The following is a 14651-nucleotide window of genomic DNA, read 5'->3' as shown; positions in this document are numbered from 1 at the left end:
GTCGCTGCGTCTTGCACATTTAATGCACTACTTGGCAACAACCACCAGAGGGCAGAAGTAATTCAGGCCCAGCTACTTCACTGCCTAAAATGGCAACTGCTAAACCAAATGGAAAAGTTAAAGTGCTTACCACACCTTTATACCATATTTTCTCAAATGGGTGCAGACACTGTGCCCAATTGATAGATTCCGATTTGCCGTCGGGGGAAAAAAAACAATAGGCGGTGCCAGTAGGTGGCTGTAATTACTCTAGCTATGACTGATACCATTAGGTGTCATGGTACTTCATTAACACACAGCACACATCACCTGCAGAGCACACAGGGCATATACTGTATAAAGCTGCAATTGTGGAAGGCACACTCCTGGTGTTTCCTGTTTTCAAAAATGTATACAGTGGATCCCCATACATATGCGATTCAGCATTCCTGCAAATTAGAGGCTTATTGGTCAATTTTTTTTTTTTTTCCTCTGAAAATAGGCCATTATTTCCACAGAAAAGACATCTCATTCACTATAAGTCTGCAATATGTTTTAAATACGTGATAATACGGTTAAAATGTACAACATACATGTACCCCTGTTAGAAAGGCCGCAAGTTTTACAGGTTTACAGTATGTCTTTATGCTTCACTGAATGTTTTTTTTTTCTTCAAGCATTGAGATTTTGCACCTTGTTTTGTAGTCCTTGAATGCACCATAGTTGTGTGCTATGAGACGCAAAAGTTTGGCTACGGAAGCACTTGCTTTGACAGTCCTAATTTTATTTATTTCATTTATTAGTGATGAGCACCTTTACATTTTATACTTTAAATGCGTTTAATAAGTGTTTGAGGCATAATTAGAGCTTAAGCCTGGATTGTGTCACGAGTGAACAATGACAGTTAAAGAGCAAAGGGGAGGTTCTGGAGTTGAATCTAATCGAACTTTTATTGCAACTGTTCACTTGAAATCGGAGGAGAATGTCAACGTCAAGCTAGCGGGAATGTTTGGAGGAGTTGGAGCGAGCCACGTGTGAAACAGACATTTTTATGGGCACCTCCAACTGGACGCCTCAATTACTTGTAGTTTTTCGTCATTCACTTGTGCTCCTGGAACGTAGACCGCGCAAAAAGAGTGTATTTACTGTATTAGCACAGTGAGGTTGGTTGCAAAATGAGTAATCATTTGACCGTTCTGTGATGTGAAATGTGTGAATGGCCATCCTGAATTTGTATGTGCAGTATGTACTGCCTTTCCTTTATGATGCTTTGCATTGTGTATGTCTTGTGCTTCACGTTTGATCTCATGTCCATATCAGTTCATGTTACCACCTAATGTCTAAAAACTGACTGTTTCGCTCCTATTTTGCCAGCTGTTGATCAGCACTGTTGTCTTCTTCGTCAACGTCCCGTCTACCCACTTTATGTTTTGTCTCTGTGTTTTTTTGTGATTTTTCTCTTTTCTCATCACGCTTCCTCCTTATTTGTTGTGTGTCATCATTACAGGACGAAGAGAAGGCGCCAAAGAAGGCTGGTAAAGGACGGCCCTCGCTGTGCCGCGAGAAGAGCACAGAGTCCTCTTCCACCTCTTCTTCGGTTTCGGCGGAGAAGCAGAGACAAGAGGCTCGCAAGCGTCTGTTGGCTGCCAAGAAGGCCGCTTCTTTTCGCCAGAACTCTGCCACCGAGAGTGCAGACAGCATTGAAATCTACGTCCCAGAAGCACAGACTCGCCTTTGAGAGCGACAGTAAGAAAGGAATGTAAGGTCAGATCATAGGATGGATACGTGTGGCTGAAAAATACCTGCAAAGGGAAGAGGGACACTTTTGCAATGCAAATGACAAAGTGGGATAGAGTGGGGGAGGAGAAGCCAAATTCCCCATGGCCAGAGTGGGGGTTGATTTTAGCTTACTTGCACAGTTTGTAGGCTGGTCCTGAAGGCATCAACTCCATTCATATACTGTATATCAAACAGAAAATGACACACATTAACTTTTGTGTACTTTACAAACAGTATTATGAAAGCTGCCAATGAATAACCTTGTCCTTACTAATATATATCATAGACAATGCATTTAACAACTGTATTACTATCACATCCTCTAAATATTTTCAAAAATGTGTTCTACATTGGCTATAAGATGTATTTAGAGGCCACAGTTCAGTTGTCCCCAGACTGGCCATTTTGTAGCTTTGCACAACACCGCCTTGTGGCCATCATACAAACTACATGCACACACAAAAACATGTATGTATGTCTTCCTTATATTGATTTGTTTACTTCATTCATCCTTTCTTTTGTAAAAGCTCCTACATACTTACTGCAGATCAGGTTATTATGAGTATTTTGAACTGTGATATGATGAAAATGAAAGTCAGGTCTGAAGGGGTATTTATATATTTCCTAGTGCTTATGTGTCTGTCGTGATGTTTTGTGTCAAAGAGCGAGGTAAGGATTTATACAGGTTGATTTCTTAATGAGTTTCAATGAACACACATGTCCGTGTGTTGAAGCACTGAGCAGGTTGCAATTATTTGTACAATGCTTCTCCATCTGTGTTCAGATTTTTAGAGTATGAGTATGAAGGATAATACTCTTTCCTGGCGACGTACTTTATCACTCATGGTTAGTTGGTAGATTTCTGTGCAACAAGTACTACTGGCCCCTCATGAAAAACATATAAATCTAAAGTACCTGTACGCATTAATTTAAAAAAAAAGCCTACTTAATGAAAGTATGACATTCATGAGCAGATGTGCTTGCATCATATATTGAAGTGCTGCATATTGCAGGAAGACTGCAACGCCAAAGATGAATTCACTTAGTTAAATTCATCTTAAATGTCAGCAGGAGGTAGTGCTTGCTGCAAGCTTGCTTATAAAAGGGTGTGTATGGTCACTTGCCCAAAACTATTTAATTTAACTATTTAATAAACAAGACTGATTTGTTTGAGATCATTTTGAGGTGCTCTTTCAAAGCCAGTGTCATTATAATCTTTGGCTGAGGTAGATAAGATACTGTATTCACACCATCAAACAACACGAAAGTTGATCTTCTGTCACACTACAATCAATATTGCTCCACGTCTTGTAATTACACAGCAGAATTTCACACTACTCATACAGTTGACATCCCTCAAGTCAACACAGCCCTCATTTAAACAAAGCACCACAGTTGTTTACATGTCTTCCAGTCCTAGTTTATCTCCACAAATGGTATACAAACCACACTTCCTCTGTCTAATGGGTTCAGTCAAACTGCTGCAATGTCAATTCATGCTTTACTTTCTTGATCATCCGCCACTTTTAGCCCAAAAATGCAGCCCGGGGCTTTGACTTGGAAATGCCCCAATGAGCACTTTTCTTTCTCCTTGGTAAGAGCTCACCATTTAATGGTTGGCTTTTGTTTGCTGTTGTTTGCCTGCTGGGGATGAGCAGGGCAAAGGCTCAAGGGTGTCAATTGCCTGTTCCTGAGTGAATGCCTCTTCCTTTTGACTGAGGCGAACAGCATCGTTAGCACCTAGCGATCGTTTGTGTGCGCTTTTGAATCTCTCGTCAACTTGATTTGATTTCTGACTGCTAGGAAAGAGATGTCTGTCAAGTTACATGAGTTTTCTTGAAATAAGCAAACAGTGTGGCTGTCTTATACCTTTCATCTGTGCTGGACTGTGCTGTATCCTGTATGAGCAAATCCAACAGGAAAAACAGTGACAGTCCAGCTTTGTTGGCATTATAATGTGCAGTAAGAGCTTGTACTGTATATGCACCGACTATATCTTCTTGTTTTGCCATTTTCCGCACTCCCCAACACTAGTTAGATTACCACATAATGTGGCGGGGGAAATAGATCTCATACATTTCAACAAGGACTCTTTCCAATACACAATTGGCTGGCTGCAGATATCTGTCGGACACACCTACATCTATTTCCTGAGTAGGCTCCAAAACAACTGCACTCTGGGGTGCGTTGGTCCTCTTGATAATCACTTTAATAATGACCCCACGTAGGCTTGACTGAAGCCGGGCTTTCTTATTTTAACGCATTCTCCGATCCATTCAATTTTAATATGTCTTTTTGTCGCCACTCCAGTTTGCATCACATATTTAATAAGAAAACACACTCATATATAGCGATAGTATACCTCAACCACTTGCATACAGTATTGCAAAGGCCTGCTTGCAACAACTAAAAGTTCATTAGCATCTTTGCTTTGGAGGGGTGAGGGGGAGAGCCTCACCACAAGAGATGATGTAGCAAAAACAAAAAAAAACCTTTCTGAAACACATTAAAGACATATTTTATCAAGCAAGCACTTTTAATTAAGTAAACTGAGTGTTCTGTATTATAATCTGTCGGATGTGGGTTGTCTGCGTGCGTGGGTGTGTTTTTCTTAAAAATGCCTATTAACCATGTCGCTAATCTTACTCTTAATAAAAGTATACTGTACGTGCAGATGGAAATCATAATTTGATATTAAAATTAATATTGCAATTTCCCCCCGTGCTTCTTAAAGTAACACTGTATATAAGTTAGACAGAAGGATATAATTGTTTACAATGCTGTAGATCTATTTATACTATTTCAAGGTTGTTCAGATGTTTGATGGAAAGGCATAAGGTTCAATAAAATGAAAATATTACTTTCTCAAAAGGTCTGTCATTGCTGCATTTATTTGTTTGTTTGAAGCTTTTATTGCTTTGATTCAAAAAATGGTTGATACTTTTCTGTATAGTGAAACCATACCATACCAGTATCAATTTCTTGAGGAAAAGGCAAGTTAAAGATTAGGGTACTTTTTATGTCATCAACCTATTGTAAATCACAAGGAATCACGCTTAACACTTAAGGTTGAACATAGTAGACACGTCCACTAGATATTACACCAATCGATATAATGATATTGTGCAGTCGATGTCTTTTACTATTTATATAACATTTGGTAGTGTTACGTAAAGCCATCCAGTGTGTGGCTGTGTCATCCGAAGATGAATGCAATCACAGCAATGGTTTTATAAATAAACAGTATTAATTTAGCAGCGGGCTTTTATGCTGAACAAGACGCAATTCCTACCTCATGTGTTTCATGTTTTGAATGGAATGGTCCTTTCGTCAGTCACAATGACATAGAGCTTGGCTGTTGTCCAGATGAGCGCCGTGATTGGCTGACCGACGTGAAAGAGGCGAAATGGAGAGTGGCGATTGGCTGACAGCTGTCGATAAGGCGGGATCATTCCAGCGGCGACTGTCAAGATTGGCAAAGGACTGGTGTTGCTGAACGCAGGTAAAAGACCAAGCCACATCAAAAAGGAATCATTTATCCTCGGAAGAAAGCAGATACTGGGATGGGAACTGGCAAAGGTTTTCGCGCGGAAGAAGAGCCACAACAGCGAGGTATTTAAGTTTGTGGAAGAAGAAGGAAAGAAAGGCTTGAGCGTGTGTGAAGAAAGTGCCGTTGTGTCAACCGTCGTTTGTCTCGCGGGCACGCTTTGCCACTGCAGCAACTTGGACAGCTGCGTGCTCTCAACAGCCATCAACAAAGAATGAAAGCATTCAAGCGAAGTAAATGTTTTTCATTTATCTGAACGCTTTACACTGTCCATATGTATGTTTGTGTGAGCTATCATGTGTCTTTGCTGTTGGTTTTGCTTGGAATGCGAGTTTTTTGTCGTCACCAGCCAAAATGCAGCGTGTTTGTGTGTGATTGTGGAGGGACAGCTAGCCAGCTAGTTATCTCCAGAGGCAAACACAAACAAGGTGTCTATTTGGGGATTCATATTTGCCTCCATTGTGCCTAAAACCACCCAACCGTGTGTGATTTTCAAACGTTATCCGTCAAACTGTTATTTCTTTGAAACGTGGTAGCACACAAACTTGGTGCTGCTAACGGTCAAAAAGACTCGCGCGAAGCTGAGATTTTTGTGTGTGGTTTTATTATTCATCTTCATCAAACGTTTTATTTAAAGATAACGCTTTCATTGACTGGAGATTTACCAATCGCAGACGCATTGGAAAGGAGCATGCGCTTGTAAACAAAAAGTTGACAATGAGGTGTTACAATTGCAAACTGCTTGCAACAAGAAGTAATAAGAAGCAGAACATGTAAGAGTTACACTTATCCACCAAAACACGAAGGGGTGAAAAAGGAAACTCTAAGTCTAAAACATTACACTGAGTTTTTTTTAATTATTATTATCGTTGCGGTCACTGGCATGAGGTGAAAACAACCTTCTTCTGCTGCTTCTTCGCATGGTCAATGGACTCTTGGGCTAGCAGCTACTGTGATGTTGATATGCACACACCACACAATCTCCTTTGTGAAGACAGGCGCTGCCCCAGGGGTCAGGTTTCACTCAGCCACAGAGAAAGACATTTAGTGCATTCTGGTGCCCACCCCGTGGGATCAGGCATGTTCCATTTTCAAGGGAGATCCTACCATGGCCGACGGGGGCAAACGCCAGCAACGTCCAAATACAGAAATGATTAAAAACAGAAAACACACAAATAGCTTAAAACCACGGAGCCCCGGATAGGACATGGAGAAAAAAATGATGGCTTAAAAAAAATCGAATTTTTGCCAGAGAACCTTTTGCGAGATCTCGCAGAAGTTTTGCGTTATTTCGCGAAACTTTCTAAACTGAAGCTACTTCCACCATTCAGGAAGTCGTTACACTAATGACACCATTTCTCAGATTCAGTGGCCATTATCAGTTGTTAAGTCCCAATGGTGACACTGTGATTGGGAATTAGATTAGATGTCGTCAAAAATATGTGAGCTACCTTTTGGCAAGCACGTGGTGCTGTGTCAAGATCAGCTAGTAGCAGATGTTTGCGTTGAAACTTCAAATTAAGAGCAGCACATTTGGGTTTCTGATACGACTGTTTACTTATAGGACAAGCGGTGCACACAAGTGGAAGAATCCAATGTATGTCTAATCAATGTATTTCATTTTCAGGTACCAATACTGAAAAACATGTTTCCCGCAACACTAGCTAGGACCGGATGTTAGCATTTTATTTCCAAAAGACCAGCCGAAACACCGTCACAGAATTGAAAACTTGTTCCTATAGTTACAGTATCACTTTATACCTCTACATTTGTGCAGTAAGGGATGCGCAAATGCTGAAGATGGGAATTAAATGATGCATTTCCACCCGATTTTAGCTATGACCGGAGGTGTGTCCTGTACCCTCACATAGTTTTGCAAAAATTCTGTCCATAATTGTTTTTGTTTTTTTAAAGCCATCCATTTTTCCCCTCCATATACCCTTAGCTGTTTTGTATAAAACCGATGGTACGGGGAAATGCTGCAAAAGAAAAAATTTGCACTCACATAAACGCTACAGGATGCAAAATGCTGCAAAAAGGCCAAGACCCCCCCCCCAAAAAAAACATCCGCATGAGACATGAGGGAAAAGCTGCGAAGTGAGGGTTGCCCAGGAGAAAGCAGGCAGACTTTGGAAGATGCGGAATTTGAAAACACCTGGCTGTAATATTTTAAAATATAGCAACCAATTTATACAGCAAATTTTTATTTTGAGTGTGTTTTTTGTGATGGTATTTTCCCTTTTATGGTGCTTTTGGGTGTGGACCATTTCTGTGTTGGGAGCTTTTGGACATTGCTGTGGGTTTGTGACCGTCGGCCACTGTAAGATCCCCTCCATTGGCCACCCAAAACTGCCAACAACACAGATGAAACTCGACTAATTGTGCATCATTTTAAAAGCTGTCAAGAGTTGTAGACCACAGATTTTTTGTGGACTTTCCTACTCACCCAAACTTTTTTCAGAGCTTTTTTGCATTCATCTTAGCAGCTTTGCAAAATGTTTTTCTTCATTTTCTCAAGCTGCCTCACCTCCCGCTGTTGTACACCATTTAACCGTAATGTTGTACATTTCATTGTATTGGACTACAAAATGAGAGCAACTACACATGGAAGCAGCACTACAAACATGGCTGTGCTGACTGATCTTATCTCCCGTCCCTTGTGTCAGCATTGGAAGAAGAGCATCATATGGAGCAGGAGCACTCTTCTGCCATGTCGGACAGTGATGACGGCTCCCCGCTCAACCTGTCAGGAAGGGGACTCTTTGCGAAGCGCCGTCGTCGGGGCAACCTGCCCAAAGAGGCGGTGCAGATTCTCAGGAGCTGGCTGTACGAGCACCGCTTCAACGCCTACCCCTCCGAGCAGGAGAAACTCAGTCTTTCCAGCCAGACCAACCTCTCCGTGCTGCAGGTAGGAAATTTCAGTTTGATTTATTCCAGTCACTGTTATTTTTGGAAAAAAATATTGTTTGTTCCCTCATATGTCCTTTTGAATATGTGTTATCTATGTGTTATATGTAATATGTGTTATAACCAAACGATTCATTTTGAAAATCAACCTCCAGTTTAACAAAAATTGACAATGGAAACTAAACAATCACCTTTTTTCCCCAATATTCAGTACAGTGTTCCCTCACTATCGCGGTTCACCTTTTGTAGATTTGCTGTTTCGCTGATTTATTTTTTTAATTACCTTTTGAACTGTTAGAGACACAACCTGACCCTTTTAAGAAGAATTGCATTGTGGGAAGTTGAGTGTCTCTCTTCCCTCTTTCATCTGTCTGCACCACACTGTGTTCTGCGTCCTGATGGACAATGGCCTACAGCCAATCAATCTCCTTCATGCCGCCCTGACATGTCTCCTGCGTCATTGCTAGCTTGTAAATGAATCTTCGTTTCGAAGGAGGAGGACTGCAACAGGAGGAATACTCCAGCAATATGTTTTAAGGATACAAAAACGCTACAGTACAGCGGAACGGCACCAGGACTAAAAGGCACGGTCACAGTAGTGAAATATGCGTGAGTCATTTAAGAATTTCTTGTGTCCGACCTGTAAGGTGATCATTAAAATTCAAACAAAGGTGTTGTGTGTTTAAACAAGGGAGAAATGTGAGAAAATGTGTGTGTGTGTGTGGTGAGGGGTTTTACCGACTTAAAAATATATATATTAAATTGGCTACTTTGCAGATTTCGCTTATTGATTGACATGATAAACGAGGGAAAACTGTATACAGGCAAAAGTTTTAAGTGACATTTTAACTGCCACACAAGCGTAAAACCATCTTAATTATTCATTCCATTTCATTCGACCATAGTTATTGAAGTTGTTAAAATGAATGGTAGGTCTTAAAATGTAGTTTGAAAACACGTGCGTGCACTCGCATCGGCAGGAACCTACCGAATTTTTTGTTTTAATAAACCTCAGGAAGTCAACCAGACACCATTTAGAGGAAGCCACGTTATGACTCACTCAAACTAAAATAAGTAAAACTACTCATCCTTTGGCCGCAATGGAGGTTTTCAGCTCGGCGAAAATGGGGAAAAAAACAATTTCAGCCTAATTATTTTATTTAATATATTTTATTTAATCATTTGCCATTATGCTGAATGTGACCTGCCATTTACCTTAGCATCTGCATGGCAAAACACGTGTGTGTGTGTGTGTGTGTGTAATACCTGTCACATGTCATGAGATACATTTTTAAAAAATATTTTTCAAAATATGTTTATAGAAAAAATAAAATATGCTTCAGCTGGAAATGTTTGTTTTTGCTTAAGATTTCAAATGGTCGGCTTAATCAGTTTGGAATCTAAAACTCAACTGTCCATGCTTAGACATGGTATAGTGACTTCATGTGTATTTGTATAATTACTGTACTGTAAGAGACAACGCTACGGATATCCTGATGTTTTTCAGACTCCATGAGTGCTTATCCAGCCCTTTCCCAGGTGTTATGGTATCAGTAGACTTTTTTGTTGTTGTTGTTGTTGTTTTTTTTAAATTTCCTCTCAACACAGATGCACAAGCCACAAGTACAGTATTCCTTACGTAGTCAGTTCACTGTACTGTCTTTGCCTGGCCGCTCTGTGGCTCAGGCCTTCTTCATTGCAATCTGTCTCAGGAGGTTGTACCGCACATTTTGCATAGAAATGTAAAATGGAATGGGCATTTGACTACATTTCCATGATTGACCTAAGGGGCAAAAAAAGAACTGCAATTATTGGTTTCTGAACTCCTTTTTAATGCTTGTCATGTTTAACTGAATAATCCTGCTCGGGGGAGTTGTGCCATAGCGGAGTCAACTTCCCGTAACTAGTGTATGTCATGACCACAAACTAGCCGAGACGAAGCATCAGCACGTCTGGTGGTTGCAGCCAAGTGTCACACACCATTTAGCCTCAATTGCTTCAAGACACAGCACAGTTCTTATCGATTAGTCCGTTATTTAGATCCCAAGAATGTGGTGCTCAATGTAAGATGATGTCACGTGTATTTATGTGTGAAATCCCTCCGCTATTTCAGATATGTAACTGGTTCATCAACGCACGCCGTCGCCTCCTTCCTGACCTGCTTCGAAAAGATGGCAAAGACCCCACCAAGTTCACAATATCCCGCAAGTTTAACGCCAAGGGTGACGGCCACTCCTCCACTGGGGGTGGCAGCAGCTCCCCCGAGTGCCACTCTTCCACCGGCTCCTCTCAACAGCGCCCGTCTGTCATTCGCTCTACTCCTTCTTTGGACCTCAGTGTTCTTGGGAACACCGCTACTGCTATACTGACGGGAGCAGGCTATCCCGGGAAGGATGGCTCAGTTCAGGCGCTGATGAGGCTGGACACGCAAAGTCTGCTGAGGGAGGCGGAGGAGCAGGGGGCCAACACGTCAGCTAGCCCAACCGGTGGGCTGTTCAACACACCTCCCCCGACTCCCCCAGAGCTCTTTCCCACCCAGGACTTTAGTGATCTGAGGCTTCTGGTTGATGCAGCTCTACAGAGGGCAGCAGAGCAGGAGAACCTGCATAGGATCCAAGAGAGTCAGACCCTCAAAGAGACTGTCAAGGTCGAGGCGCGAAGTGACATGGGCCCCACACCTCCACCTGAGGACAGTCAGCAGGTCTTGGATCCCTGCAGAGTGCAGAGTCTGATGGAGAAGGCTATGGCAGTACCAACTGTCACTACAGTGACACCTGTACCAGCTCCAGCTTCAGTCTTGGTTTCTGCCCCGAGGCTGCCTCCCCTGTCCATGACCAAAGTCATTTGGAGTCCGTTGGAAAAGGATGGTGTCCGGGCGTCCAGCCCGAAGCAGGTCATCCCAGCCCACGTGCCATCCTTGGTTGCAGTGCCCGACTCGATGTTTGGGCAGCTCAGTTGTGAAAATCTTGCTGCTCCAGATGCAACTCCAGGCTCAAATAGTCCTCAAAGTGCATCACTGCCCATGACGAGGCCCGCTCCGGTGCTATCACCAATAAGTTCTACCTCCGTCACCGCCACAAGCCAGGCATCACCACCAGAGGTTCGGCTTGTTCCATCTGCCCCCACTCCAACCATCGCCTCGTTCACAGCCCCAAGAACTGTCCCTCTTTACCTGCCGTTCCACAAATCCCAATTTTTTCCAGTGGCCTTTCAGCCGCCTGTGTCTCCCCCCCTTGGTCCCTCCCCAGTCTCTACCTCCGGCCAAGCTGCAGCTCCTCAGCTCTTGCAGTCCTCAAGGTCAACAGTCCCGCCTCACCTTGGCTTCTCTCCCCACCTCCCCACCAGCGCTACAAGCAGCAGTAGCACACAGAGGAGTTCTGCGGTGGTGCCAAGCGTTTGGAGCATGGTCCATGCCGACACCAGGCAGCCCAGTCGCCTCCAAGTGGTGAAGCCTCCCATCACCAGCGCAGTGTGGGGCCCACAACACACGGCCTGCACACAGTGAATGGAACTGGGTGCTTACCTTTTTTATGGCTGTAAAAAAAAAAAAAAAAGGAATGTATTTTCATCACCACTCCTTATGAAAAGAAGCATGTGCCTGTGAAATAGAGGGCTTTGTTTTAGATTTCTGAATGTTTTGGTTTATTTTAGGCTGCTGGTTCATGCAACTTGTATTTGTTTTAAGTGTTCTAGAATCAAGCAGCTGCTGGTAGCAACTCCTTCATGCCATTCAATGAACATTCCAGGTTCATTGTAGTGCACCAGTTTTTATGCATTTTTGCGTGTAAAGGTCTCCAACAGCACAGTTTGCATCTTCAGTAGCAACTTTTCTTGAATGTACAAAATGTATTATTTCCTTTTTAGTTACATTAGTTTTTATTCCTTATCACACTAACAACATAGTCCTCATTTTTACAAATCAAGTGATTTGCTTTCATTTTATGTTTTTTTTTTTTTTTTTTTTGCCACGGGGTTGAGCTGGAGAGAATTGTTTAACAAAGCAGTTTGACTGCTTTTTCTTGCTACCGTTCATCTCTCTCAACCATCTCCTTGTCTTTATTTTCTAGCCAAAGGGATTCCAATTATTTGTCATTGCGAACCACACTGTTGTGGTTCTTTTTCAACCGTATTATTGTCTTAATCTGTAGTGTACAGTTTGCTGGGCTTGTAGAACAAAAGGAGGTCACATTGGATCTTACCAACATCAATGTTGGTGTGAAATTGAGCCGCCCGATGACATCATGCTGTTTTTTTGGGAGGGGGGGTTGACTGAAGCGACGCATTTAAGTCAAATCTTATATTTCCAGCCAATAGGGAGTCTTTAGTATTGGTCTTGTTTTCGAAATCCAAATGTCTTTACAAGGGTCTTTTTTCCCCTCATCTGTGCTTTAGAAATGTCAACTCATTCATGAAATCGTAGTTTCCATGAAACTGTCTTAGGAAAAACTGCAATATATTTGCGTGTGGCTGAACTTCATAGAAATACTGTAGCAGGAGCGTGAGGTCTGTAACCTGTTTACCATAGTCCTTGAACCATGGCCAGTTTGTCCCCATTGAGGTTGCAAATGCAAAGAGCCGGAGATGATGTACGCATGGGTGTAGATGTTATTTTAGACGTTGGTCCTCCTCTCCGCCAGTACGTTCACTTTAAATCTCATTACTGTCGCTCGTTTTCAGGTTTTGTTGACGTTGTCATCTGATGTGCATGTATACCTCATTTTACACAGGTCACATCGGGTTTAGGTTTTACGTAGAGAACTGAGTATTAAAGTGAAAGTGCTATTTTTGTACAATTACTACTATGTGGTTTCTGGAGACGAGATGGAAAAAATAGGCTGAATGTTTTTAGGTAGCATGATTTTGTATGTTTTAGATGCTTGACATTCCAATTGGCTAAGATTGTAACGTCTGTAAATATTTTCAAGTTTGAGATGTTTTTAGTTTGGTAATGACATGATACTTATCTCAAAGATTGTCATTTCTTCACTGCCAAACATTCCAAAATCTTCATGTTGTGAACCATGACTGACCGTTAGCAGTATGACGGGCTTCTGTGCCTTAAACCTTCGAGTGAGGGATTATGTGCCCTTTTTTTTGTTTGTTTGTTTTTTTTGTATTGTACATGAGCTTAATAGTTTGTGCAATATACGCCTTAAACTTAAGTGTGTTTTGTATAAGCATTTCAATGAAATAAAAGCTCAGTTTTTCATACATTCTGCATGTTTTGGTTTTTTGTTGTCCTTGAAAGGAAACAGAACCAGTCAAATGTTTGGACTCACTTTTGCACGAGCTAGTGTCCAAACGTTTGACTGCTTCTGTGTAACTGTTGGATGACTTGTTTTCGCAGCAGACTAATTCTAGGTTGCCAGCTTAATGTCCAAGTGAAATTTGTTGAGAAAATAAAAAGAATAAGCATTCTGGATTCGTAGTGTGTAAGACCTCCACTTGCCTGTATGGACTCCCTACAGCATTTTGGGAAGGCACTCTGGTGATGTTACGGAGGGGTTCCTGGGTGATCTGTTTGACCATAAAATAGGGGTCCTGATGCTGGGTTATTACCCTCCTCTTCCATCTATTTTGGCCTGTCTCCTGGTATCTCTTCCAGAGGCCCGTTGCACAAGAATAGGATAAGGGATTCATCCGGGATATCTTGGTTATCCTCGCTCAACTTATCCGTGATCCGGTTGTACAAAAGTTGGGTATGTTCTGGCATAAGGTACAATGGAAATGTATTGTGTGACGCTAGCCTGCTCCAGACCAGGCTCAGGTCCAGGATCCATTTCATCTCATCCCTTATCTCAGTCAGCAGCCAACATAAACGGAAACCAATAATTGTTCCACTGCCCACTACGCATTATCACATTCAACTACACCCACTCATTATTTTAACATTTGTCATTCATTTCTATCATTGTCGATAAATGATTTTACATGATATTGCAATCATTAGATCATTTATTAGATCATTTACAGTCTCCCACATATAAATATAAATACAAATACACATCTACACAATAAAAGAGTTGCACAGTCTGGAGTCATATTTAAACAATTTCACTCACATCTGCAGTCAATTTCACCTCAAATTTAAACTGATTCATAATCACAGCGCAGCGACGTTTTCGGAGGTGTGGGTTAATGGGGTCATGTGTTCTACATTACCCAGAAGGCTTGAGGGGAAACCAGAAGTATACGTGCTGTTGACGTTCCCAGCGAGTAATGGCGATGTGCTAATAAAGCAATAAGGAGTTCATAGATATTACTCTACACTGTTGCTCCCGATTTGTTAAACAATCAACAAACATAATTAACTATTTGGATTTTAATTATGTCTTCAGCGGAGCCGTGAGTGTGTATTTGTGCGCTACTTAAGCATAAATCAGCGTAGACCGCCTCTGCAATAGTTTGCTGTGTTTTCTCTGTTTTTTTTTTATTTGCT

General features: G+C 41.8%; 2 protein-coding genes across 12 annotated transcripts in view; both read left to right on the top strand.

The window, feature by feature from the left end:
- Positions 1 to 4629, top strand: part of dlgap4b (discs, large (Drosophila) homolog-associated protein 4b) — a 143029-nt gene extending 138400 nt beyond the window's left edge. For 8 of the 10 annotated variants that reach the window (XM_054783324.1, XM_054783330.1, XM_054783327.1 and 5 more), the window contains one exon: positions 1487 to 4629. In XM_054783324.1, the coding sequence (XP_054639299.1) occupies positions 1487 to 1717 (231 nt within the window). In that variant the 3' untranslated portion in view covers positions 1718 to 4629. The remainder of the gene's footprint in view (positions 1 to 1486) is intronic. The other 2 variants (XM_054783329.1, XM_054783331.1) reach the window with 1 other exon arrangement.
- Positions 4630 to 5223: 594 nt separating this feature from the next.
- Positions 5224 to 14107, top strand: LOC129186148 (proline-rich protein 36). 2 transcript variants are annotated; one of them, XM_054784113.1, is made up of 3 exons: positions 5224 to 5370; positions 7972 to 8213; positions 10326 to 14107. In XM_054784113.1, exons 1-3 carry the CDS (start codon positions 5322 to 5324, stop codon positions 11715 to 11717), a joined length of 1683 nt encoding a protein of 560 aa, XP_054640088.1. In that variant the 5' UTR covers positions 5224 to 5321; the 3' UTR covers positions 11718 to 14107. The 2 variants fall into 2 exon arrangements, with proteins under 2 accessions (XP_054640088.1, XP_054640089.1); XM_054784114.1 differs by having other exon boundaries at positions 5224 to 5538; positions 10326 to 13876.
- The last annotated feature ends 544 nt before the right edge of the window (positions 14108 to 14651 follow it).

Source organism: Dunckerocampus dactyliophorus, chromosome 8 (assembly GCF_027744805.1).
Source record: "Dunckerocampus dactyliophorus isolate RoL2022-P2 chromosome 8, RoL_Ddac_1.1, whole genome shotgun sequence".
NCBI classification, from domain to species: Eukaryota; Metazoa; Chordata; class Actinopteri; order Syngnathiformes; family Syngnathidae; genus Dunckerocampus; species Dunckerocampus dactyliophorus.
Note: the sequence above shows the minus strand (reverse complement) of the source record. Positions and strands in the feature narration are given on the sequence as shown.

Excerpts from the sequence above, each read along its gene's own strand:
- LOC129186148 (XM_054784113.1), top strand. The coding sequence starts at position 5,322 with ATGGGAACTGGCAAAGGTTTTCGCGCGGAAGAAGAGCCACAACAGCGA. Across the intron at positions 5,371-7,971 it reads AGAAGAGCCACAACAGCGAG|CATTGGAAGAAGAGCATCAT; the intron begins GTATTTAAGTTT and ends CCCTTGTGTCAG. Across the intron at positions 8,214-10,325 it reads CCAACCTCTCCGTGCTGCAG|ATATGTAACTGGTTCATCAA; the intron begins GTAGGAAATTTC and ends CCGCTATTTCAG.